This window comes from Colius striatus, chromosome 6, assembly GCF_028858725.1.
Source record: "Colius striatus isolate bColStr4 chromosome 6, bColStr4.1.hap1, whole genome shotgun sequence".
NCBI lineage: Eukaryota > Metazoa > Chordata > Aves > Coliiformes > Coliidae > Colius > Colius striatus.
The window spans coordinates 18,157,328-18,183,072 of record NC_084764.1 but is presented as its reverse complement, the minus strand read 5'-3'; the positions used below and the strand labels follow the sequence as shown (position 1 = coordinate 18,183,072).

Genomic DNA, 25,745 nt, shown 5'->3' with positions numbered 1-25,745 from the left:
GCTATGAAATATTACACTAAAGGTTCTGAGATACAGTGTTATGAAGCGAAATCAGTCCTGGCTTCTTTTAATTTCTTCATTTTGACTGAGGCATGATCTCCCTTATTTGGCATCATTGTGTATGGGATTTTATCAGTGAATTGCAACTGCAAATTCACAAGTGACTTAATAAGATATTTTAAGTCATTTGATTCACATATACTCTTATACAATCTGCCATAATGCATTAAATACTAGTTTCAGAATGGGCAACTCCTAGGACTCTGCACTGTGTACATGTGATCTGCATGTGATCCAATGTGCCAGGAAACAAGAAAATACAGATGACCTATACCCCTTTAGATGAATGGATAGAGTTTTGTAAGGCTGTAATAAAAGCAATGTAAACCAGAACATGTCCATGTTTTAGAGCCTCATGTAGTCTTTTTACTCGGGTCAGGGCATCAAAGTCCATTGCAGAACCAGTATTATTGTCTCTGGTGTTTGATTGCATGTATAACAGCACAAATATAATACCTTTTCTTAGGGACTCCTGGTCCAGTGATTAGGCCAGAGTGCTGCTATACTGCAGATCTTCTTGTTCTTCAGAGGACGTGAATGATGTAATTTATCTGAGACTTAATCTTGAAGCCTACCTTGTTTGGACACTGGGCAGTCCTAGCATGTAGAAACCAATGAAGGCTGTAATTTTCATCACCCTTTGAGGTGAATTAAGGTGCCGTTTCCATTATTGTTAAAAACTAAAAATGCTTGATGAATAGCAAAAGTCTTTGAGTAATTTACTACTGGATGTATGCACTCAAAGCACCACAGTTTAGTGTGTCAAAGCATTGCTTCAGTGTTGAATATTTCACCATGGTTTAAGGTCATGCTGCTTCGGACCTTACACCGCCATTTTATACCAGCAAGGGCACAAAGACAGAGCATGTGGAGTTGACTAAGATGCTTGATGTGAAGACTGTAAATGGTCCATGTTTTGCAGCTGTAGTAAGGAATGGTGGTGACAGCTATGTGGTACACATTTACTTTTGATGGAAGTTGAGTTCCTCTTTCCTTCTAGACACATTGTTTTAATCTCCCAAAAGCTGTGCTGGCTTTTGCTACAAGCTCAGTAAATACTGCTTTGCTACAATGTGAAGGTCATCTTCAATGTCATGCTGGGAAGAAATAGGAGAAACCCACTTACTCTTGTGAAATGCGTTTTTCTTGTGAAATGAATTTTCTTGCAGAAATACAGGAACAGGAAATCTGCTCCACAAAAATTACAACATTGCCTTTAAAATGGCATGTTTACATTTTAAATTCATTATGGAAGCAAACATGAATATATAAAAATATTTTTCATATTCTTTCTCCATCCATTCTCTAGACTTATTTTGGAATTCTGTGGACATGGTAATTAGTGTTTTCCTGTTGCAACTATATAAGACATAAAACCTAATATTTATCTGCTTTAAGTAAGAGTTTTCATCAACAATTATTTTCTTTCCTGTTTTTTAAAATATAAATTTTTCCAGAAGAAGCAAGGGATTTAGTCTCATTACAAAGTTAAACATGTGTAACCTGAACTAAGTGGACCTGCTTTGGCAGGGGGGGTTGGACTAGATGATCGCTAAAGGCCCCTTCCAATCCCCACCGTTCTATGATTCTACGACTACTGAAAAGACTTAGTTGTTATATACATGTCACATGGAGTTGGCACTCTGTTCCTCAGTGCAATGGAAGTGAAAATACTTGTGTAGAAAAAGTTAAGCAATTTCATGATTTCCTGCAATAAGAGACTAGGAAACTGCTGTGTCAGATCCTGAATTCATTCGGCTGATATTCTAATAGCAGTCAGATTTTTACTGCTGCTTGGAGTACTGGGCATTTTTGACACATCTCATACCAAATAGTGAACTTTCACAGAATCATAGAATCTCAAGGGACCTCGAAAGATCATCTAGTCCAACCCTCCCTGCCAGAGCAGGACCACCTAGATTAGGTCACACAGGAACTCATCCAGGTGCATTTTGAATGTCTCCAGAGAAGAAAACTCCACAATCCATCTGGGCAGCCGCTTTCAGTGCTCCATCACCCTCACAGCGAATAAATTCTTCCTTGTATTTCTTTGGAACCTCTTGTCTACCAGTTTATACCCATTGCCCCTTGTCCTATCATTGGACACCACTGAGAACAGCCTGGCTCAATCCTCCTGACACCCACCCTTTACATATTTGTAAACATTAAGGAGGTCACCTCTCAGTCTCCTCCAAGTTGAAGAGCCCCAGCTCCCTCAGCCTTTCAGCATAAGCTCCACTTAATCATCTGTGTGGCTCCCTGTCCTTCTTGAACTGAGGGGCCCAGAACTGGACACAATATTCCAGATGTGGTCTCATGAGGGCAGAGTAGAGGGGGAGGAGAACCTCTCTCCACCTACTGCCCATACCCCTTCTAATACACCCCAGGATGCCATTGGTCTTCTTGGCCATGAGAGCACATTGCTGGCTCATGTTCATCCATGCTGTCTACCAGGACCCCCAGGTCCCTTTCCCCTACACTACTCTCTAAGAGCTCGTTCCCCAACCTGTACTGATACATGGGGTTATTCTTCTGAGGTGCAAGACTCTACACTTGCTTTTGTTGAATTTCATTAGATTTCTCTCCACTCAACCCTCCAGCCTTGTCCAGGTCTCATTAAATAGCAGCACAGCCTTCTGGTGTGTCAGCCACCTATCTAGTGTAGAAAGCCATAGGGGTTCTTAATCTGTTGAAATTATCTTAATCTGATGAAAACAATGGAATATGGAATGTGCACATGGAAATTGTGGAACTCTGTGAAGAACAGTAACTGAATTCCAAGTTTTCTGCAAAAAAATGTTCTCAGACATTTTACTATACATGACAGTTAAAAGCATACTACAAACTGTATCAATAAATCCACGTATTTAGACATAAGTAATTTACTCTTTCTTGTAATTTACTATTGCTTAAGAATTTCTTTAGTAATATTCTTTAACAGAATAGTTGCTCTTTAAAAAAAAATAATTACATATGCTATGTCAGATAAACTAAAAGCTTCCACTTTGGGACAATTTGCTAATATTAAAGGCATATTTCAAAAAGGCTAGTGATTTTTGCAAGGTAGCCTAAAAGTTTATTAGCAAACTACACCAACTACTCTGATTGCAATTAAAAAGTCCTCCCAAATGGGTCAACAGATGTGCTATCTGCAATCACTTAGATTTTAACATCATGGTTATTACTTATTATCAGGCTGCACAATGAGATATTGATTACTTTTAACCTTTAGATCTAAGAATTCAGGAAAAGTCAAGGTAGTAGCACAGTCTACCTTTCCTGTCTTGTAAACTTATGGCCTTTAGTGGAATTGTAATGATTCTTATTGGCAAGGCAAATCTAAAATTAGTTTATTCTCTTGGCTCATACAGAAATGATGACATATCTAAAAATACTGCACGCATAGCAGATTTGTAGTTACTACCTACACGGGGCTCAATCCTGCAGTGTGCTGTGAGTTTTCTCCAAAGTGATGATTATCATCTCCCACTGACTGTTTTAGCAGCTTCATGCAGGCACTGACAGATTACCAGACAGACAGAAGGTATCCCAAAACGTGCAGAATACGCAGTGTAGGAGCAAAAATCTTCACGTTTTCTAGTTTATAACCAATTCCCGAAGCACATTGTCCAAATATATCACTCTACAGGCTGTTAATCTTTTAAGAAGCTTCCTTTATATGGAATATCTTCTGGAAATAAAGACTGAAATACAATGTGGCTTCAGTAGGTACACAGGACTTGTTTTAAATGGAACAAAGTGATTAATTTAAACTAATGTTTTACAAGTTAAAATGATATGAAGCACATTAATTGATTCTTATAGGTTGCTGTTATTTGAGCCCTCTCTTTCTTTGCACAGAATTTGGAACTGCTTTGCACATTTGTGTACTCTTAACAGCAGAGAACTCAGTCCTCCAGTTAGGGAGAATTATGGGCGAGAGAAATATATAACTGTTATGTGTTAGATTAATTTGCAGAACACTTGGCATTATTATTGCCAAGTAGTCAAATTGTTCCAAGTTGTTCCGGAAGGTTGTTATTAATAGTATGTTTTCTGAGGAAAGTTCTCTCTACTTTTGGAACTGCATTTCTGTTGCCAAGGAAACTCCTTGAAGCACAGCATTCTAGGAGCACACTGCTGCTTTTGTTTGCCAGTGTCCTATTCATATCATCTAAGTAAGCACTTTACATACTTCAGCCTCTAGTTTCAAATATTTAAGTTTTTATGTATTATTATTATCACATTAAATATAGTTTGTGTTTCTTTTCAGACTTGTGGACTCTTCTAAGATTATTTTAACAGTTGCATTAAAGGACAGTTTTGGTTTGGGTTTTTTTTTTTTTTCACAAGTTTGCAATAAAACAGTTTTAATTTGAATAATAGCTCCATAGGTTATAGCACTAGTCCTTAAGTGTTAATTATCTTTTCACTCTGAAATTAATGTAGTCATTTCCTACTGACTCCTCTACACCATTATTGAAGTGCTGAGGAAAACATGTCATTGAGTTCTGAGCCAGAACTGTTGTTGTGATTAATCCTGGTCACATGGCCAATCTCTGCCAAAAGGAGATCACTGAAAAAAGGTGACAAAGACAGTGATTTCCTGTCAGCAAAGAGTACGACAGGGCTGTCTAGAAGTGATGCAAATGAGGGAAAGTTTCACCACGGTTTGTTTGATCCACTCAGGGCCACTGCACACTGAGCCAGAGAAAGACACAATGGAGCAGCAGCACACCCAGAGGAGAAAATGAGCTGCACCTTCCGAGGACAGCCAGCTTCCACTGGGGAAACAAAAACCGCCCCCAGATTTTTTTACCCCTCCACTTTTTTTTTTTTTTTTAAAGGTATTGTTAGCTTTTTATGGGATTTTTTTAATACCATGAACCACTTCCCTATGATGACACAGTTTAGCAGTTAACCTGCTCAAAAACCATGTCAACTAAATGTTTTCAAAGTCTTTGCACTAGTACATAAAGGTCTTTTTCCATCTGTCATGACTGTTGTTGCTCAAGACTTACTAATGCAAGCTTTATGGTTTATGCAGTTTGTATTAAAACCACCATACATTACTTGCAATCAGACAGAAAAATGTCATTTCTTATATGATATTTTAAAATGTTTTGTTAATTTTATACTGAACATAGTAACAATTTTAACAGTCATACTGTACTTATTTAAATGGGGTTTTAATCTAACACAATTAAATTTTGCAATTAATCTTCTGACAAAAAATGGAAAGAATTATCATTAATTTTTCTGCCTAGTATACTCATTTGTAATCTCCACAGTTTCAGTAAATACTGATTTGCTTCATTTTTGAACATTCAAGGTATAGAAGTACTCAAGTTCCCACTAAAGGGCTAATTAGCAGACTTTAAATTCTTCGGGTTTTATCCTTCAGTAAAGGCATATGAATACAACTGAAGTTGATGCAAGTTCTGTGTACTTAGAGCTTATGAGATCAGGCTCACATGCAGTAGATTAAAATGAAATAAACATGATACATTTGACATTAAACTGAGCTATTACAGCAGTACAAAGAAGTGAGACTCCAAAACCATAGAAATGCTCCTCTTATTTTTTTCTTAGTTAATAGATAAAGCGTTAGAGAACAAATAAACTGTCAGCAATTCATTCCATGACTGCCATTTTATCAAACACTGGTTGATTTTCAAAGTCATTAGCTAGTTTAAGACTTTAAAGCTGAAATAATTTAGGGCTATGAGGGAGCATAGCAAGGCAGAATAGGTTTCTCTTTTCATAAATTTTTGCATTGAGATCAAGGAAATCTAGAGAAAGTCATACATACATATTATGAGTTTTTAAAAAAATGGCTGTACAGCTCCTATTATATTAAGGGCAAAATAAAACCTAGTTAAAGAGAGATAAAAAGGATCCCAATAAAAACATATGAAGCTCGTGGAATATTACAAAACAAAATTAAGCTGAGAGTTGACTTAAATCTGTATTAAATCTGAAAATAGAGTACAGGGAAAATAGCCTAACCATGAAAATGCATTTTATTTTCCCATATGCAATTTTAGCATTTATATATTACGTTATGCTGCTTTAATGTATGCTTTTTCTTTCCAATATACCTGTTTTATCATTGCTCCTTTCCATTCATAGACTCCTCAGGGGCAATGATTACTGTTGGTAATAGTGATACCACAGCAGGTTCCCTGGCAGAGGCGGCTTGCTGAGCTGGCTCAGAGGTGCAATTACTTGTCAGCTCAATAACTGAGAAGAGGGATCTGTGAGTTTAGGAGAATCCACCAAAATGCAGAGAGTGCAATTAGCAGGTTCACATTGGAAGCTGTAACTGATAAAGAATAACTACAGCAAACCTGTGTTTTCATAACACCCCACAGCATTGAGGCATTCTGATAATAATAGCTGCCTGAATTTCTCTTTACAGACTTCTCTCCCTATGGACCAGAATGGCTATGTTTATTGGGAAGTATAGGCAATGCTCCTGCCTTTTAGCTGTGAGCACTAGACCATCCATGACTGTATCAGACCCTCAAATAAAAAGAGTGTCACCATTGATTAGAAGATAAGTTTACCAGGCTAGTTTTATAAAACTGTTAATAGTCTTTTTGAGGACATGATTCATTGTTATACGAATTTCTGAAATTAAGGATGATAAAGACCTAATGATTTATCTGATCTCTCAATTGCTAGTGCAGAATTGTTCCCTCAATTACATTTGCTAATGTTTTCTTTTGTCTACTTTTAAATGTCTGAAATTATGAGGCTTTCAACACTTCTTCAGGAGAGTTTGAAGGGTTTTTTTTTTCTTTTCCTTTTTGAAAGGCAAATAGATCTTAATGCTATGCACTCAAGCTTATTATATTACTTGCAAATACTAGTCCTGCTTTATGGAGACTCCTTAGTCACCCTTTCACCAAACTCCACATTTCTAATCAAGTTTTTTCCTTAATTTGCTTGCTGCTTTCACTAGGAAGGTATATGCAGAGACTATTCACCGAGGGAGGGCAGACAGACTGTTTCTACCCTTCTTCAAGCAGTTTTACAGTTATCAGATAGGTACTCTTCAGCTAGGGGCTCTGTTAATCAGCAGATGACCTCCCCGTGGAAACTGCAGAACAAATAATCTTCCTGTGCTTTGGAAGCAGTGCTGGCTTGTCTCTGCTGTAGTGACTACATACTCAGCTACTATCTCTGGCACAAACTTCTTGCTTTCAGAAGTTTCATGATGATTGTAATATAGAGTTTCTTAATATTAACAAACTATTACTTCCCATTTCAATTATACAACATTCCTCATTTTGTCACCATATTGTACTGCAAATTCTTAAATTATTTCCTTCTTTTATTTTTCCCACTATGCATTATTATGCCAGCCTTACCTTCTATAATTATTCTTAATGGTTACATTAAGATATTGGACACGGCATTACCCTAAATAGCACCTAAAATACTTGGTCTGGCTGCTTAAGCATATAAACCAATATATTTTCATATTGGTGGATGGATTGTTTCCTTAAAATTTATGTTTGTTGATTTTTTTAGTAAAGGACTACCAGTAGTGGTCAGACCTGGCATGGTACAAGCTGGTCTTTTATGGACAGGCACTACAAAAACATTTGATTTTAGATTCACAAGAAACTTTTCACACATTTATGACACTGTTTATTTCTGAGCTTAACCAGAGACAGGATTGTTAATGTGTGATTAAGTCTGATTAAGTATTTAAAAAGTTAGGAAAAAAAATTAACAAAAATAAGAAATAATTGTCAAAGCATGAAACAGAGGCCACTGAATTACACTCACTTGCAGTCTAAAATAGTTTGACTCTGAACTGTATTTCTACTAAACATTTTCATTAAATGTATTTTAACTTATGTGACAACTCTTTCTCACTGGATATTTCAAATAAAATAAGAAACAATAACATGTAAGAACACTACCAAGAAATTAGGATGCCAAAGCAAGAAAAAAAATTCTATTTAAGAAATTGTCAAATCATGTAATCATAGAAGAAAGAAAACAACTTCTATTTGACCTTGAATGTACTATTTATTTGATAAGAAATTAAAAAAAAAAAAGCTAGAGGGTAGCTGTTTCTTGTCATTATACTGTTGCTGATTCTGTGGTTAGTTATTAATTTTATTTTTTATGATTCACAATCTGCTCTTTGAAACATGCCATATGCTCAAAAGCAATTCAAGGATGACAACTGTCAGAATTACTCCAATAAAACTTGCCTAAATGAGGAAGATTTACTGCAGCCTGATATTTTTCTCAAAAGCCCCCCTCTTTCTTTCCCCATCCAGCCCTCAAGACCCATAGACTACAGCTTCTCAGACACACAGTGAAGCTTGAATCAATTTTAGGATCAAATCACATGTTTTGGGGGACTTCCTAAAAGTGCTGTCTATTTAAAAGTTATAAAGCTGCCGGGCTAAGGCTGCTATGACAAACAGGAGAAAATATATATGTGTGTGTGTGTGTGTGTGTGTGTGTGTGTGTGTGTGTGTGTGTGTGTGTGTGTGTGTGTGTGTGTGTGTGTGTCTCTGTGTCTCTGTGTGTGTGTCTCTGTGTGTCTGTGTGTGTGTGTCTGTGTGTGTGTGTCTGTGTGTGTGTGTGTGTCTGTGTCTGTGTCTGTGTGTCTGTGTGTCTGTGTGTGTGTGTGTGTGTGTGTGTGTGTGTGTGTGTCTCTGTGTGTCTGTGTGTGTGTGTCTGTGTGTGTGTGTGTGTGTCTCTGTGTGTGTGTGTGTCTGTGTGTGTGTGTCTGTGTGTGTGTGTGTGTGTGTGTGTCTGTGTGTGTGTGTGTGTGTGTGTGTGTGTCTCTGTGTGTGTGTGTGTGTGACCCTACTATCAATATGGAAGTTCAAAATAATTTTGCTGAAATCACAAGCAAGTGTGATGACCTACCATGACAATGTCTGCTTTATGTATAAGTAATAAAAATTACATTGGCAGGGTACAGAGTCCTGTACCCTGGCAGGACCAAATAAAAATCAAGGCAAATGTCTTTCTCCCTAGATGAGGCCTGAAAGGTGGATAAAAATCCAGCTGAAAGCTCCAATCAAAACACATTTTGTTAAATGCTACCATTTCATTTTTTTCCCTTCATTTTGTTTCAGTCTATTTATTAATGCAGTTTCATTTATTTCTATTCATCTTGAAGACAAATCTTTGTCCTTCTATAGAATTACACCAAATAGAATGTGATAAAGGGAACTTTCTTGCAATTATGATGTCGGTGCAGCCTGTCAGCGCACAGGGGATGGAAATGAGGTTGGGGACAGAGAAGGGAATTCTAATAGACACCATGATACATACAATGAACACAGCGATATCCTGTGAGAGAAAGACTTGTCAAGCTAATCAGATCTTCTATAGCTAGGTAAAGGCAGTAACAGTAGCGCTAACCTTGTAAAGATGCTGCTGCTGCTCCTCTGACATCATCAGGTCATGGCTGTCCATCACAATGGATTCCATGTCAATCAGCCAATCCCAGAGCTCCTGGTATTCTGAATCAAAGTCCAAAAGGCTGTAGATAAGGAACAAAATGTATTATGCATAAATACTGAGTAGTTGTTAAAATCTTGTATTAGAATAATATATTCTTGAAAACTCATGATGTTCATAGTTATATTTCTAAAGAGACATTCTGTATTTATACAGAGTGGATGAAAATGAAAACTGAAATCCAATTTAAGCCAATGGCAAGGACCTAAATTCAGTGGCTGATGCCAAATCCTGACAATTGTTGGCATACTGCACTTATTTCAAAATTTCTGAAATAGAAATCCACCATAGATGTTGCTGTTTAATGTTTTTTAAAGTGCTGACTTTATATTGAGTAAACTTTGCAACAATCACCTTGATTTGATTCAGATAAAAATATTATTTCCATCGCAAAATGACTCAATCCATTCAGCCATCCCTCTGCTGTCTATCTGCCTATCTCTGTAAGTATCCTACATTTATTTTCATGGATGAGTAGCTAGCATTTCAACTTAACGCCTTAAGATAGGCTTGAGTGAATATGGTAAGCCAGTGAGAACTAAGGCCAGATACAGTATTAGACAGGTGTTCCCTACAGACATATAAGAAACAAAGGTAAGGACAGGAAGTCAAAACAATGAATCCTTGAATAGCCACCAATCATTAAAATTCAAAGGAGGATCACTACAGTTTTCAACAAAATAAATCATTAGAATAAAGAGCTTAAAAGGATTAATGTGATTCTCTATTGAAAGCCTAGTGAATAAGTAAAGCATAGATTCTTCTAAAATACTGAGATACAAGACAGAAGGTACATATTGAAAAATCACACATTCGTCAAAAAGATACCTCTTGAAAAGAAATCTTCAAATTTGCAAAATTGGAACTAACAAAAGCCTTTCTAGTATTACAAAAAAAATCCCATATTGGTCAAACAATAGTGCATGTTCCACTAAAGCAAATTTCTCCATTTATTAACAACATTTTAGCAATTCCATTAAAAAAAAACTAGCAGTATGTCAACAAAGAAACAATAAACTAAACATGTTTTTAATGCTATTAATGCCATTGCAGTTTCAGTAGTTATTAACTAGAGTACCATATGCATGGTAATTTTGAAAGCTTATAGATAAAGTTGTGACAAGTAGAACTCTTTCTGTAAGAAAGCAAGCAAAATAGAAGAAAGCATTGGCATTCTGTGGTATTATTTTCAATGAGCTGACAACAAAGGAAGTCTTGTATAATCATAAGTGTTGATTCCTGCTTCTGAAGTAACTCTCTAGTTTAATCCACTGTACTTAGTATACTTTTACTCAGTAATTGATGAGGCGCATTTACTTAAAATTGCCTGGTGCCCCGAGAAGGTAAGCAAGGATACTATTATAAAGAAAAGCAAGCATAAAAGGGCAAGTTACTATTGCTGAAATATAATAGTTTCGTTTGGACTTCAGGAGCTTTTTTCTCTTTCAGAGGGATTTCACTTCAGATATAATTTTGAAACTACAATAATACTAAGCTCCATTTTGAATGGTATATTTGCAGTGATACTAAGGCTTTATCCCTTGCTCAGAATATATAAGTATAAGCATTCTGCACCTTCAGTATCTACTGTTGCTTTTTTTCTCTTCCATCTTATCCAAATATTATCCAGTCATAAAACTGACAGGCAGCTATTAAAACTTATATTTTATGGTACGAGTGGTTAGATTCCATCTCCACATAAATTATCACAGATTCAGTTGGACTTGGATAGTTTGTACCACTGAAAAATCTAAATTAATATGATAAGAAACAAAGACTAAATCCAATGTTCATGGCCTGCTGCTGCCAGAATGGGACGGGATGCATTTGGAAACTGCACCAGGAAGTGGACTTGGATTTTATTATAAGAAGCAGATGTGCTGGATCCAATACCTGCTTTGCTTCTCTGGAACCACATCTTAGTTACAGTCCAAATTGATAATTTTATTGGTGTGAAAGAAAGAATGAATCATTTAAAGATACACAAAATCACTTTTTCCTGACCTTTATAAAACTCAGATAAGCACTAGGAAACTACTGAATGTTTTGATTTCTAAAGTTCTAAACAGGAATCCAACCCAAAATGAAGAGTGAGAGAAATGGGATTCTCTTGAATCTGGAAACAAACCCAGGATTAACTGGGATTTTTTTCCCCCTAAAGTTTACATACTGTGCCTATTCTCTTCTTTATGTTTTCTGCTGTAAAACAGGCATCTGGGAGCATTTTCAAGGAAAATACCTATGGCAGTTACTTGCCTGAGCCTGAAAATAGCAAAGCTAGCCTCTAAAGCATTATCAAGTTTTTTATTTTTTAATTTGATTGCAATATTTTTAATATCTCTAAAATAGCTAATATTTTTTTTAAAAAAAGCACCTAACTTTGTAAAATGAATGCCTCACATGTAAGTGGATGGGTCTACTGATTACTATTTGGAAGAAGAACTAAATTACTAAGCTGCTAAAAAAAAATCAGAAAATCTAGCAATTGTAGGATCAATGACAGGTTCAGATTAAAATCTGTCAGTATTTCTGTAGTATATTGAATCTTTCGTATTCAGAATCTATTTTTCTATACTTAGCAGATTTTTGGTTTTTGATGTTGCCAAAGGCAGAATGTGTATTACAGATGCAAGAACTGTAGAAAACATCTAATCTTGGTTGATTATCCACATCTACTAGTTGCTAAAAAGAGAATAAATTAGGTCATCTGTTTATGGCAAAACATATTCCGCCATTAAAAGTACCCAAACATTGCCAACAAGAATGCTATTATATTAGTTTAAGGGCAAGTAACTACAGAATCCTTAATATAGATTTGTTGTTTAATAAGCTAAAATCATTAGTTATATCACAACTAAGACGTCATTAGGAAGTATATTTTATCTTGGTAAACAGGGAATCAGACACTCAGAGTTGCACATCTAATCCCTTGAACCCTAAACATATTTCTTAAAATGTGGACATCAATTTATTATTTTGAATGAAAATTCATGAGCACCTTTCTCATGAGGAAACCAGTTCATCTGTGGCATTAATAAATAAAAAGGAATGTGGAGCTATTTCCATCAGCCCTTTTCCTCATGTTTAGCACACACTTCCAGTTTGTATTATTTCTTCAATGGCATAGCTCACATGGCTTTTAGAGGTGATGTAAATACACTGGCATATCTACCAAAAAAATTATCCAAACAAAAAAGTTCTTCCATGTTTCTGGGTCATAATTTTTTGGAACTCCTTTCACATGTTTTTATTAGGAGGATATAAGAGAAATCAGAGTTCTGACCTTAACATTTTAAAAATTGCATTATGTGCATACTTGAAGCATCTGCTAATGCATTTATCTCAAAACCTCATCCATGAAGGCCCAATATTAGGTGATGACAAGATCCCAGGATCTGTTTTTCAGGTTGTGCAATGGAGCTCTAAATATTGTATCTATATCTCCCAATACTACCTGTATAAACTCCTCCCCGTTTTTTTGCAGGGATGCAATATTTCCAGACGGATTTGCTATAACATTTTGCAGCTGCTCTCAATTACTCTTACTGCCTGGCTAGATGGTGTTCTCCTGCAGTGGATATTAATTCTCTTCTCTTCTCTTTCATTGTCACTTTAGCCATTTCCATGTAGATACATGTAAACCCTCTCTATTACTGCTGTAACAAGACCGCAGTTCTGCAGGAAATCTGTTCTTCACATCCTCACTAGCATCAGCCTATTCCACAGGTATTACCTTACCTATCTCAGTTTAGCTATTTCCTGCACAAAGTTATCTCCCAAATCTTACCCTCCCACCATCTAAACAATTCTTCATCTACAGTAACTCTCGTTGTTCCCCAGTAATTACAAGTGCTAAAAAAGGGCATTTGAGAGCCTATTTGCTTTACACATATAGAGTTACAAACTGTATTTTTTCATGAAATTTAAAGTTTTCTACCCCCCTACCCTCAATCAAATCAAATGTTTGTTGACATCTTGCTGTCTTATATCCCTCACAAAATTCCAATCTGAAATCTTTCTTGCATTTGACTGTGGCTGCAAAATTGGAGGCTGGTTTTGGACATGTAGCCCCTAGTGCACATTTATATACGTATACACACCAATTCTGAACAAATTATTTTTGTGGTTGGCACTAGCTGCACTGGCATGTTTGAGAATCTGACAGATTTTTGCATATGTAATCAGGATCTCAGTAATCCCATGTAATTAGCCCATATCAACTTTTCTAAAACAGTCATCTTTCTGTATAATAAGAGGGGATGTTTACAAGGCTCGTTTATCTTCACAGTTGGTAATTTAATAAAACTGTATTTCCAAGACCTGAACATTGAGCTAACAATTGGAAAAGGAAGTTCTGGAGATAAGGAACTCATGAACACCCGAGCCAATGACTTTCCTTGTATGGAAACTCACGGGTACGTTCCTATGTTCATTTTGAGGAGGCAGTAGTTGGAAAACAACAATTTTTACAAGAACTTTGAGAAAAGGTTTTAAACCAGAACTACTAGTTTTCTTGTTTATGAAAAAGGAGGGGCAGCAAGATTTCATTTCAGTATAGTATAATGATTAATTTGCCCAAGATTCTTTGCTATTAAGATAGAGTGGTTTTTTAGATACACTTACATATATAAGATTCCAATAAATAAAAAAAAAAAAAAAAACCCTAAGCCAGAAGGAGAAGAAAAGCCTGAAGAAAAAGGATACATTACATTTTTTTAAAAAAAGAAAATAATGGATTGCTATGAGATAATGTTAGGTAGTTCTATGAAAAAAACCATGATTTGGATAAATTTTCCAAAACCCATTAATTTTTGCACTCACAAATGAAAAAAAAAAAAAAGAAAGAGACTTTTCCCTTGCCTCTCAGACCAGGAACAAAAATTCTGGTTAACTACAAGTAAGAAAAAGTATATCATGTAAAAGAAGTACAGATCACTGAGAATAAAACAACAAAAAGAATAGTTCCCTACCCATTACTTCCCACTGTGTGAACTTTTGACATATCAGCAAACTCTTCCTTTCGCTTGCTGCTACTGTTGTACTGCTCACTGTATAGCTTTAAGGACATCTGTTCAACAGCATCTCTTTGTGCTTCCAAATAACATAGCTGAACCTCAGCCTAGAAAAGAAAACAGAGAAATACACAACAGAACTTAAAAAAAAAATCCTCAAGAATGCAGTTGAAACAAATACTTTTGTACTGAAATATTTTTAATGAAATTATTCACACTATCATTTTTTCTTCTTGCATGATAGTCAATAAGGCTGAAAAATTAAGTCAGAGAACTGTATATTGTACTCCTAAATGCTAGAACCAAACTATTTAGGTTTCTATCAGAGAATGTGTTATATATATACTCCATGAGATGTATATTCAATGAAAAGCTGCATAAAAATGTCTGGACCTGAGTAAAAAATATATTCAAAATCACACTCTATGATAAAACAGGTAAATACATAAAACTACATTTCTTACAGACTTCAAGATTGAAATTGTTAACATATTGTCCATGCTTTGTAATTAATGAAAGCCATATTGTTATACATATCATTTTTAAATAGTAAGTGTAAACAAACCCAAGCAAATTTGCATTATTCACATTTTGATTCCCCATCTCTGGTGCCCATTGATTACTCAGCAATAATAATTGTAAGGAAAAAGGCATCAGTGAGATGTGCTGTTTTCCATCAGATTCTCTGCCTGCCCAGAAGAATGCTGAATAACATTTAGCATCATAACTTATTGAATGGACATTTTATTAATTGCAGCTGTGGTGATCAGTTTGATTCTGAGGCTCAGAAAACCAGATGATAAAAGGATGACATCTGCTGTTTGCCACACTTGCCCCTAGGAACAGGATAAAGAACACAGAGTAGAGTAAGTTTAAAAGTACTTTGGGATCAATATGCTATTGTTTTCTTTTAATATGCTTAACCAAAAGAAAAAAAACATTTCAAATTCTGATAATGCTTCAAAAACTGCTACTTCTGAGTAAAATCATATTCTTATTTCCATTTGGAGGGAAACATCTGCTTAACTATTTGGTGCCATGGCATGCAAATGCAAAAAGCATAGAGGAAATTTTGTCTGAGGACTCTCTTGCATTTTCTACTCCAGGAGGCAGGGAAATTTGCTTGGCTGCTGACAGGACGACAGAGTCACCAGTCCATGGCAATCTGTAGGGAGAAAGCAGTGAAAGCACTGGAGAGAAGGGAAATCTGCAAAAGCTAGGAAAAATGCAGGCAAGTGAAGGGAAATTGGCACTGAAGAATGTCAGTAGGAAAAGTCTGAAGAAGGGCTACAATGTCTTTAGAAGCTTGTGGTAATAATAATAGAATCTTAGAATGGTAGGGTTGGAAAGGACTTTTAGAGATCATCTAGTCCAAACCCCTTGCAGAAGCAGGTCAACCTAGATCAGGTCATATAGGAACATGTCCAAGCAGGTTTTGAAGACTTCCAAGGAAGGAGACTCCACACCCTCCCTGGGCAGCCTGTGCCAGGGCTCCCTCGCCCTTACAGTAAAATAGGTTTTCTTGATGTTTAAGTGGAACTTTTTGTGTTCCAGCTTCATCCCATTAACTCTTGTCCTGTTGCTAGCTACTATAGAAAAAAGGGATGTCCCAACCTCCTGACACCCACCCTTTAGATATTTGTAAATATTAATAAGATCTCCCCTCAGTCTCCTCTTTAAACAGCCCCAGTTCCCACAGCCTTTCCTCGTATGAAAGACGTTCCAGTCCTCTGATCATCTTGATGGTCTTGTGCTGGACTCTCTCCAGAAGTTCTCAGTCTCTCTTGAGCTGAGGAGCCCAGAACTGGACATAGTATGCCAAATGATGTAATAATAGTTACATATATTTGCTTATGCCTCGCCTTGGTGTATTTTTTTCTGAGTAATAATCTAGCTGATTTGGGAACTCTATTTCCTTTAAAGATTTCTCTTTCAAACATTTACAGATTTATCTCTCAGTTGCCTCTTACAGTGAAATTTGTTATGTTTGCAGTAAACCTCAATATGTTTTTGAGACATTACAAAAAAACCCACAAAGTACTAGCAATTTTCCAAGGAGATAAAAGATCAAAATCTGAGTAAATCCTGCATGTCTTTTAGTATATATATAAATGAAATACAAGTTTTTCACATCTAGTCTAAAATAGTGGAAAATTAAACCATACAGGGTCACGAATCAAGAAACATTTGGGACTGTCCAGTCAGAGTAAAATGTTAAAGAGATCTATAAAACATTGTCTCTTAGAAGCTACAATTTAAACTGCTGTTTATATAACTCAGAAATTACCACAAGCACCAAATAAACAAACATCATCACCTTCACAGATATCACCATGTTCCTGTTCCCCTTCTATCCCAAGTACATTTTTCTTTGATAAACAATCCTCTCCCATAGTCTACGACAGTTCCTGATCAAATTTATTTTTTGAAAGCTGATTATTTTGTATTGTCCACATAAGGCTATATATTTGGTTTTTTAATTTATTCATACCAGAAAGCAGTTATTTACTGTTGTTTCTATTTTAGCCATTGCTGACATGACACTTTCAATCTAAAGCCCTGTAGTGAGTGACCAGTAACTTTCTAAAACAACTACATTATCAATTAAGATCTTCAGTGACTGTTTTAAGCCTAGAGGTGAAACCTTGTGGTAAATTTTGAGCAAATAATTTCTCTGATTTCAGGATGGGTTTGGAAATCAAGATAAGCAATTCTTCCTATGGGTTCTGAGAGGAATTTTAGGAAGAGGTTGGGATGTTTTTTGGATGTTGTTGAAATGATATATACAAGCCTCCTTCTTCCTGGTACACCAAAAGGAGGGAGTTCACATGTAGCCTAAGTTCTGGAACCTCACACACATTAATGAAAACTCAGCTCTGAACTGTATGAACACATGCTATTTTTCAGATAGGACAACTATCCCAATACTTAAGATGAACATTATTTTTTGTCATTTTATAATTATCCTCCTTATAATTTTTCTATATTTTAAAATAAGAAATAGATAAAATATTAAAAAGCAGCTTTTCACAGATCTTTCATTCTCTGTACACTTGCAAAAATAATGGAAAATGGAAAATTCACTGATGTATACAGAAAATATGAGAAGAAATAGAAGGATGAGATGAAATAATAGGGGAAAGGGGAAACAGGGTGGAAAGGGTAAGTAAATATTTGGAAAAGGATGAATAAGAATCCGCTACTTCTTCCTCACAGCTATAAGGCCTTCTTGTGCTGAGGATTGTGAAGTCCATCAACATCATATCCTACGAATCCTGAAGACAAGTAGTTGTGTCCCAATGCTTATACCTCGGAAATATGATCCCTCTATAAATAATATTTTTTGGTTTTAAAGCCAATTTCTGTCTTCAACTACAGCAACTCAAACTCAGGCAGCCTACTGTTTCAAATGAATCTGATTTCTTTTCTCTATGAATTCATCTATCTCACTGTTGTAATTAAGCTTTTTTTTGTTGTTTTTCCTCTTCTCCCAATACCAAAAGCAAATCCAAAGAAACTTTGAAGATCTTGAGTAGCTATTGATCAGTTTAAGTCTCAAAAACCTGCATTCTGTGGAGCTGAACTAATGAGCACAAGGCATAATCTAGAAAACAGTACATAGCCCAGATATGTAAGTATATTGCAGTTTAATTTCAACTTAAAATCTTTAGTGGCAATGAAGGACTAGTTCTGTAATATTCAGGCAGAACAAAGTAGCAACTTTGTTAATTGTTAATCAAATATAGAAAAGCTACTTTTCTTACCTTCTAGCTTATTTTATGTGTGCATTTCATATGCTTTCTTGTTACTTAACACAAGAACTTAATCTCTATCACAAACACACCTCTGTGGAGATAGATATCTAGCAAACTCTGAGGAAGTCTACTGAGATATGCATCATTCCAAATACATGTAACAGGAAATGGTGAGGGACAATCATTCACTTACTCTTAGTGCCTCACCTTTGAAGTGGAATTCAGTTTCTTCTTTTTTTCAGGATCTAGCAAGTCAGAATCAGTGAAAAAATAAAGATAGAAAAAAATGCCAAGGAATGATACCCAGTGGTTGTTTTTCATTTCATGACCCTCTTCTAAGTGCTTATTTTTTCAGTGAAAATACAATAAAGATACTGGTGATGATCTGGTTAAACACTTGTGCAGATTCTCTAACAGTTAATGTCCTACCAATATGGAAAGAGTTTACAACATTCTGTTGTAAATTAAACTGAGATATTTCTAATAATCAAATAACAAAATGCTTTCATTTTCCTGACCCTGGAGGATCCAATCTCTGAACTAGACTTTGAAGGAGCAGTAGTCTCTAGGGAAAAACAGTAAAAAAATTACGTACTAGAGCCAATTATTCAGTTCTAGTGATCGATTAATAATGGTAAATATTTTCAAGGCTATTGTCAGAAAGCTGATTTTCTGAAAAGCAAGACCTTATAAATAAATCGAGGGAGCCCGGGGTGCCGAGTCTGTTCCTTAAAACTGGCTTTGCATGACAACGTAGAATGTCCTTTACTATACAAATCGCTATATAACATGAAGGGGTAATCAGTGACAACACAAATCAATGAACATACATTGTATTTCTTGTTAGAACTACATGTTAGAATGACCTTATTCTGAAGTGGAGAAAGACAAGGCAAGGGATAATGGCTGTTACTGTGGGAGGAAGGAGATTTAAAGGTTATATTGTATACAGTGTCAAATGAGAGACTCAAAATTTACATCAACATAAATTGGGGATGAGAACTCAGAGCTACTGTTGTTTTGCTGCATTTTTTTTATATTGAAATGTATTAAAATAAATATCACTGAATTGGTGTTAAAAGGAAAGTATTTTCAGACACTGTTTCTTAGGGAGCACAAGTCTTTTGTTATGAACTATGTCACTATAAACAAACTATTCTATGTTTTAAGTATACAAATTATAATTAATTCAGTTTAATTTGAATTGTGAAAGTACCCTATCTTGTGTTATGGTTTCTCTACAGTGCTGTAGAAAATCTATACTGCTGCCATACTAGACTGTCATTACTACAGAATTACATATACAATACAGATATAGTTAAGATCCCCTGCCATTATTTGAATTTAAGCTGGATTAAAGAATTGTCTTTTAAACTAAAGCACAAATTCCAGTTTCCACCAAACAAGGAAGTGGTCAGGAGGCATTGTGTAGACTTAGAAGGCTCATCTGTATGTATATTTTCTAGAACTACAAATTCAACTGCAATGTTCTAAAAGGACATACATCCCAGCTTGACATTATACCTCTTTGTAACCAATGAATTTTTTGAGAGATAACAGTGGGAGTGATTCCTCGTCAGAATTAAGTTGATCACAGTAACATTTATGTGGTCATATCTGCTCTCAAGCATTTTTTTGTGGTTTTCTGTCACAATATTCTATCTATTTCTCCACATTATAAAGTTGTGGAAAAAGCTTTATTACAGGCCATGAAACAGACTTTGGCTCTGTCACAGATGCAGCTGCTGAATGAAATTATGTATGCTTAAAATATCTTCCATGCAGATGTAGCTTTCAGAATAAGTTTGTTGGCAAGCAAGAGTTTGACCAAAGACTTTGTACAGACAGACTTGATCCTTCACCACTCTGTCCTCACAGTCAACCCAACACGTCTGCTGCTGAAAACACTTCAGTACTTACGAGAAGTCGCTCTGGCATTTTAAACAGCATTATGAACAGAATCATAGGATCACAGAAACATTTATGCTGGAAAAGACCTTCAAGTCTGCTACTTGGCAGTGTTGGGCTTCTTGGACTTAAGTGACTTCTTGGAAGTGCTGCTTCTACCCTAAATGTAGGCATTTATTTTAGAAAAAGGATTGCTGTGTTTTTTATCTTCCCCGCTTCCTGCATAATGAAAACAGAGACCTTGCTGCAAAGACTTCTTTCTTAGTCTGTCACCCTTCCTGCTTTTGGCTCCCCTGCCTCTTCCATCCATCATCTTGCACAATCTCTTCAGGACTGAATCAGATTAAAAAATAATTCTGTATCATAAAATGTGTTTACTGAGAGCTAAACTTTTGATAGTCCTATTACAAAGGATATACTGTGTTTTGATCATGCAGGAAATTAATTCTGTTAATCAGGACATGCTTGTTACCAGTTAAAGTCTTAGCAAAGAGGTTCTATCATCATAAATCTCAGAAATGCTTTTATATTGGTAACAATTTTATCATTGCATTTTTTCAGAGCACTAGAATTATCATAACAATGTGAAACCTCCACACAGAATGAGTAAAATTACAAGGCAACAACATCCCACCTGGACCAGTTCCTCTAGGTGGTCCTGCTCTGGCAGAGGGGTTGGACTAGATGATCTTTTGAGGTCACTTCAAACCCTTAAGATTCTGTGATTCTTACTTATCAAGGTACTCAAACTCACTGTAGAATTTAAATAACAGTAACAGCACAGTGAATTTTAAATCTGTCCTCAGGAGCCACAAAATGAAATTTGAGATAGGTTAGGGCTGTTACAGCAAGCAGAACTTCAGGCATTTCCCAGAGACAAATAAGAGCCAGTAAATAACAGCAATACCTTTTCACAGGGTTTCCCTTGGCTTTCTGAAATACACTGGGTTTTGCAGTTTTAATATAAAGATTAGGAACATGACCTGTGACTTCAGGACTGTGGAGTGCAAATGCAATCAGTAGCATGGCCTCAGAGCATTGTCTGACCAAATCCATGGTGATGTCCTGACCACATTGTTAATTTAAAATCTGGACCTTTGGTGTCTAACTCCTGACTGTCCCACTGTCTTTGGTTCTGTTCAGTGTAACATTAAACACAACACAAGAGCATGGCATGCCCTGTGCATCAAACAAAACTCAGCTGTGTACCCAGAGAAGTCACCTATATCAAAAATATCAAAAAGCACAGAAGAGAAGTATGAAAGGATTGACCTCTCCAATAACTTCCAAGACTGTGATAGTTTCTGACAATAGCATCCCAAAATTGTGAGGTGAGAAAAAGTCCTTGTGAAAATAGGAATTGAACAATGGCTGGTATCTTTTGTTATTTTTCTTGCCTTGCAGGACTACATCTCCAGCCTGCAGAAGAGTGACAGGCAGGATGCAAAATAAGCATTTGTAATAATGGAAGGCCAGGTGGGAAACAGGCTTGCTCTGACAACAGAAAGGGTAGGGATGACAGAACGGTGCTTGCTAAAACCAGGCAGAATATACAAATTAACAAGGATGCAGATCTGGCTGAACTCATCAACATAACACTTAAGAGTGTGTTTCATCAAAACTACCACATGCCTTCCAGCTCCTTCAGCAACACTGCTTTGCATGCTTCAAGAACTGTAAGCCCAAACAGTTCAATTCGTACAAACCCAGAAGGATTTTCCTATTAAAGTAGCATTTTGTCAACACAACCTTTTGTCTTGGTTTCTTTCTGGTCCAGCAGAGAAAACAATTTGTTATAGAGGTCAGAACACAGATACGTTGTACTTCAACACAAAGTTGAGGACCTTTCCATGCCAGTCTCAAAATTGCCAAATAGTCAAGAAGAGGAAAGACTAGTTAGACACAGAAAGACTTTCATCAATGCGTTAAAATTGTAAACAATCTTACTTAATTAAAATCTCCACTATTTGCACAGTTCTGATTGTTCCTACCATTCCCTCTGTTTGCACTTTAGAGCAATGAAGTGGCTTAAAAAGAGGTTGTTAAAGAGTCTGCCTGTCATCCAAAGCAGTGCTATTTCTAAAAGCCATGCTTTTCTAAAAGGCTTGTGTACCAAGCCACATAGACAGGCAATGCACCTAACTTTACCTGTAGGGTTGGGCATTGAAAATGACTATGCCTTAAGTTTGAAGGAACTAATGTTCAGAATTCAAGGACAGCATACAAGTGCAAAAGAAATTCCAGTGATGAAGCACATTCCTACACCTCCATCCTTGGAGCAAATTGACACACGTATCTATTTAAAAATAAAGAAAGAAGGCAGGTCTTGCAAAACCAATAACACCCAGGGAAAACTATCCAACACATCCCAGAAAGGCATGACTGAGCTAATATAAAAATGTTATGGCTTTCTCCTTGGAAATTTTGCTTTGTGCATGTTTTGGTGATATTTCTTTCTTCACTATTGGGAGATGTATTGCCCTATAGAAAAATGAAACCTGATGACTTAATTGTAGAAAGTGGCTTCCATTGTTACCTGAATTTATTATATTGAAAAATCTCATTTGGAGATAATCATAAGGTAATTCTATATTTCTTTAAATTTTCCATAGATGAATCTGAAGTTCATTTCATAGAAAACACTGACTTTTAATTATTTTTACAACACTAATGATATTCCTGGTTTATGTTTTGGTATCTTTCAATGAACAGAGATTTTTGTATCATTCTGTTATTTATGCTGAAAGGAACATACACAAAATGTAGAAATTACTAGTAAGATGATGCCATATTACAGAAGAATAAATGAAATATTTTTTTCTGTAATACCACATCATTTGTGAGCATGTTACATAGTAATTATTTTAAGTATATAAACAGTTATTTTTTTACCAAGAAGCTCCACTTTAAACTTCTATATGCTTGATAAGTATTATTTTTTAGAAACAAAATTATTACAAATATATAGACATATTTAACAACCAGTTCCACAATTTTCTACATATATCAACAAAAAATTGCAGAAGTTTTAGGCTAAAGACTCCTTTTGAGACAATATTTTGAGTCAAATATTTTGAGAGGCTCAATAGTGTCAAACATTTTCAAGTCCAAACTCCTACACTGAGTGTACCTCAAAGAGTCTCATTGAATGCTTATTTGACTTCTTCAGAAACTGAATCATATTCTTCCCATGCCTAGATAGTCTTTTTCATGTTATATTACCCCTAAAGATGGAAATGTTTTCTTACTATACAATGTAAGTGGTTTAGTGCTATGTTGGGATTTTTTTGTTTTAAAAATTAAGATCACTTTTTCTCCTACTACAGGGAAAAAACATAATCTTTTTTTTCAACAACTTTTTAGATGCTGAAACTGCAGATATGAACATAGAACTGTGCCTCCACTGCAAGATTAAGTAAGAATAAGCAGACTATGAAGGAGGATAAAAACTACAGGTTGCTTAGTTTATTTAATAACAGTAGAAAAAGACAGGATAAGTATTTTCTCCTGTACATAATTTTTCCTACCCATATGTATGTGAGATATATCTATGTAGCTGCATGTTTTTTTAGAAAAACTACAAGTAGAAAATTTTAAAAAGGAATTTTGAGGAAATTTTAAAAAATATTATTAGTTAAAATATTAGTAATTGTTGTAACAAGAGCAAAACATATAGCTTAATATGTTGATTTGTACAACTGCCTGTATAAAAAGCAGACACAGACTGCTACTTCTTGGAGTTTATTTATGATCCTCAGATGAGGAGCCTCTTGAAGCACCTGACACCTACTGAGGTAGAGGAAACCATAAAAAGATAACTTTTAAACATAAAATATTTGTATTACTGAGAGGTCAGCTCTGCCACTGCTGATTTCATTACAATTTGCATACTATTAAAGCATTACCCATAATGTTTGCAAAATTTAATTTTAAGGCTATGCTGTTAAAGATGTTTACTGAATTGTAAGCACCTAGGACGTTTGGGAAATTTGTTAACACTTTGATAGTTACAGTATTTCTGACTCATTTGGGTTTTTATTTAAACCCCCTCACAAACACACACTAACTATTCTCTTCTTCCATGTCATGACAATGAATCTCATTTTAATGCATGCTGAGATTCTTTAAAAATCCTAAGTATATGGCAACAATACAGTAATGAAGATCATTTCTCCTTTTATTCTTAATATATTTAAGTTTGTTAAAAATGTTACTAACTTATTTATTTACTTTTTGCTGGGGGCTGAGATCCAATTATACTCCTATAGACTAGAGGTGATGGTTATGATTTTCTACTTCACTCTAATACAGGCTTTCTCATTAAACCTCACAGCTCGGTAATCACAGTCATCACATTTGTGTTTCAGTGCTGCATTCATGCTCACATTCTCTTCCTTTGGATTTCCATCCTCATTCCCCCTCCCCCAAGACTCCCTGGCAGAAACTGCAAAATAAAAGATGTATAATGTGCAGATATAATCTCTGCTTCCTTTGCTCTGCCAGACTAACACTTCACTGTAAAATACACTTACTTTGGGAGTACTGATTTTAACTCGGTAACTATAGTACAAGAACAACCATTTCCCTTTGAAGTAATAGAAAAGTTGTCTTAAGCTGATAATAGAAAGGATAGAGTAATGCAGGAACAACAAGAATTACTTTACATGCTAATAACAACAATTTAGTTATCAAAACAGTACAGAACAAGCATGCCTTTATACTATTCTTTTAAAAATTTAGCTTCCTAGGGCTCTAATAGTTTTTTCCTACGGTTCAGGAATGCACAGTAGCACTCAGCCCAGTGCCTGTATCCTTATTTCAAAGAGAATCATTCAAACCAACATCCACTCTGTCAAGAATCTTGACTTTGAGCTGCTAATGCAGAATAAAAATCAATATAAATTTTGATCATTTGATGAATATTTACTTCTTTCTTTGGAGCCTGGGGATTTAGAATTGAAAACTGCTGAATCAAGTCATTTTATTTTTTTGTGTTTGTGCCAACACCAATTTACTACCCTCCTGAAAGTTCCTGAACAAGATGTCTCATGTGGCATACATGTTGGTTTTTCCTGTCAATCATAACTGTGTGCCAGTAGGGAACCATAAACATTTTCCTTTCATACTCTTAGTTCTCCAAAAAGGAATATTTTGATTACTTCCCTGGAAAAGGTAAATTTGTTTTATTTAGACATACTGTAGAATGCCTATGACTATTTTTCTAGGACAGTTGCTGTGCCTAAATTGATACTATCTATTAAACATTTTCTTTTCAGTATGAGCTACTTCATATAAAGAAACACTTTACAATCACTGCAAACAAATCTTAGTAAAACAAAACAGATAAAGATTTATATGGACCTTATCACTTCCTCTGTTTTTCTGAAAAACTGCATGAAATTCTGACCAGTATAATTTGCACCAAATGTTTGTGAAAATGTAGATAGCAGGAGATAAATAGATGCCACAAGCAAGCAATTAAGATGCGACTCTAGTTTGCATTTCA

General features: G+C 35.6%; 1 protein-coding gene across 6 annotated transcripts in view; it reads right to left on the bottom strand.

Annotated features, from left to right (window-relative positions):
• The window catches only part of AKAP6 (A-kinase anchoring protein 6), a 237,037-nt gene that overhangs the window by 72,817 nt on the left and 138,475 nt on the right, over positions 1-25,745 (bottom strand). For all 6 annotated transcript variants that reach the window (XM_061997543.1, XM_061997541.1, XM_061997547.1 and 3 more), the window contains 2 exons: positions 14,535-14,683; positions 9,466-9,586 (listed from right to left, as the gene is read on the bottom strand). In XM_061997543.1, coding sequence (XP_061853527.1) covers positions 9,466-9,586; positions 14,535-14,683 — 270 coding nt within the window. The remainder of the gene's footprint in view (positions 1-9,465; positions 9,587-14,534; positions 14,684-25,745) is intronic.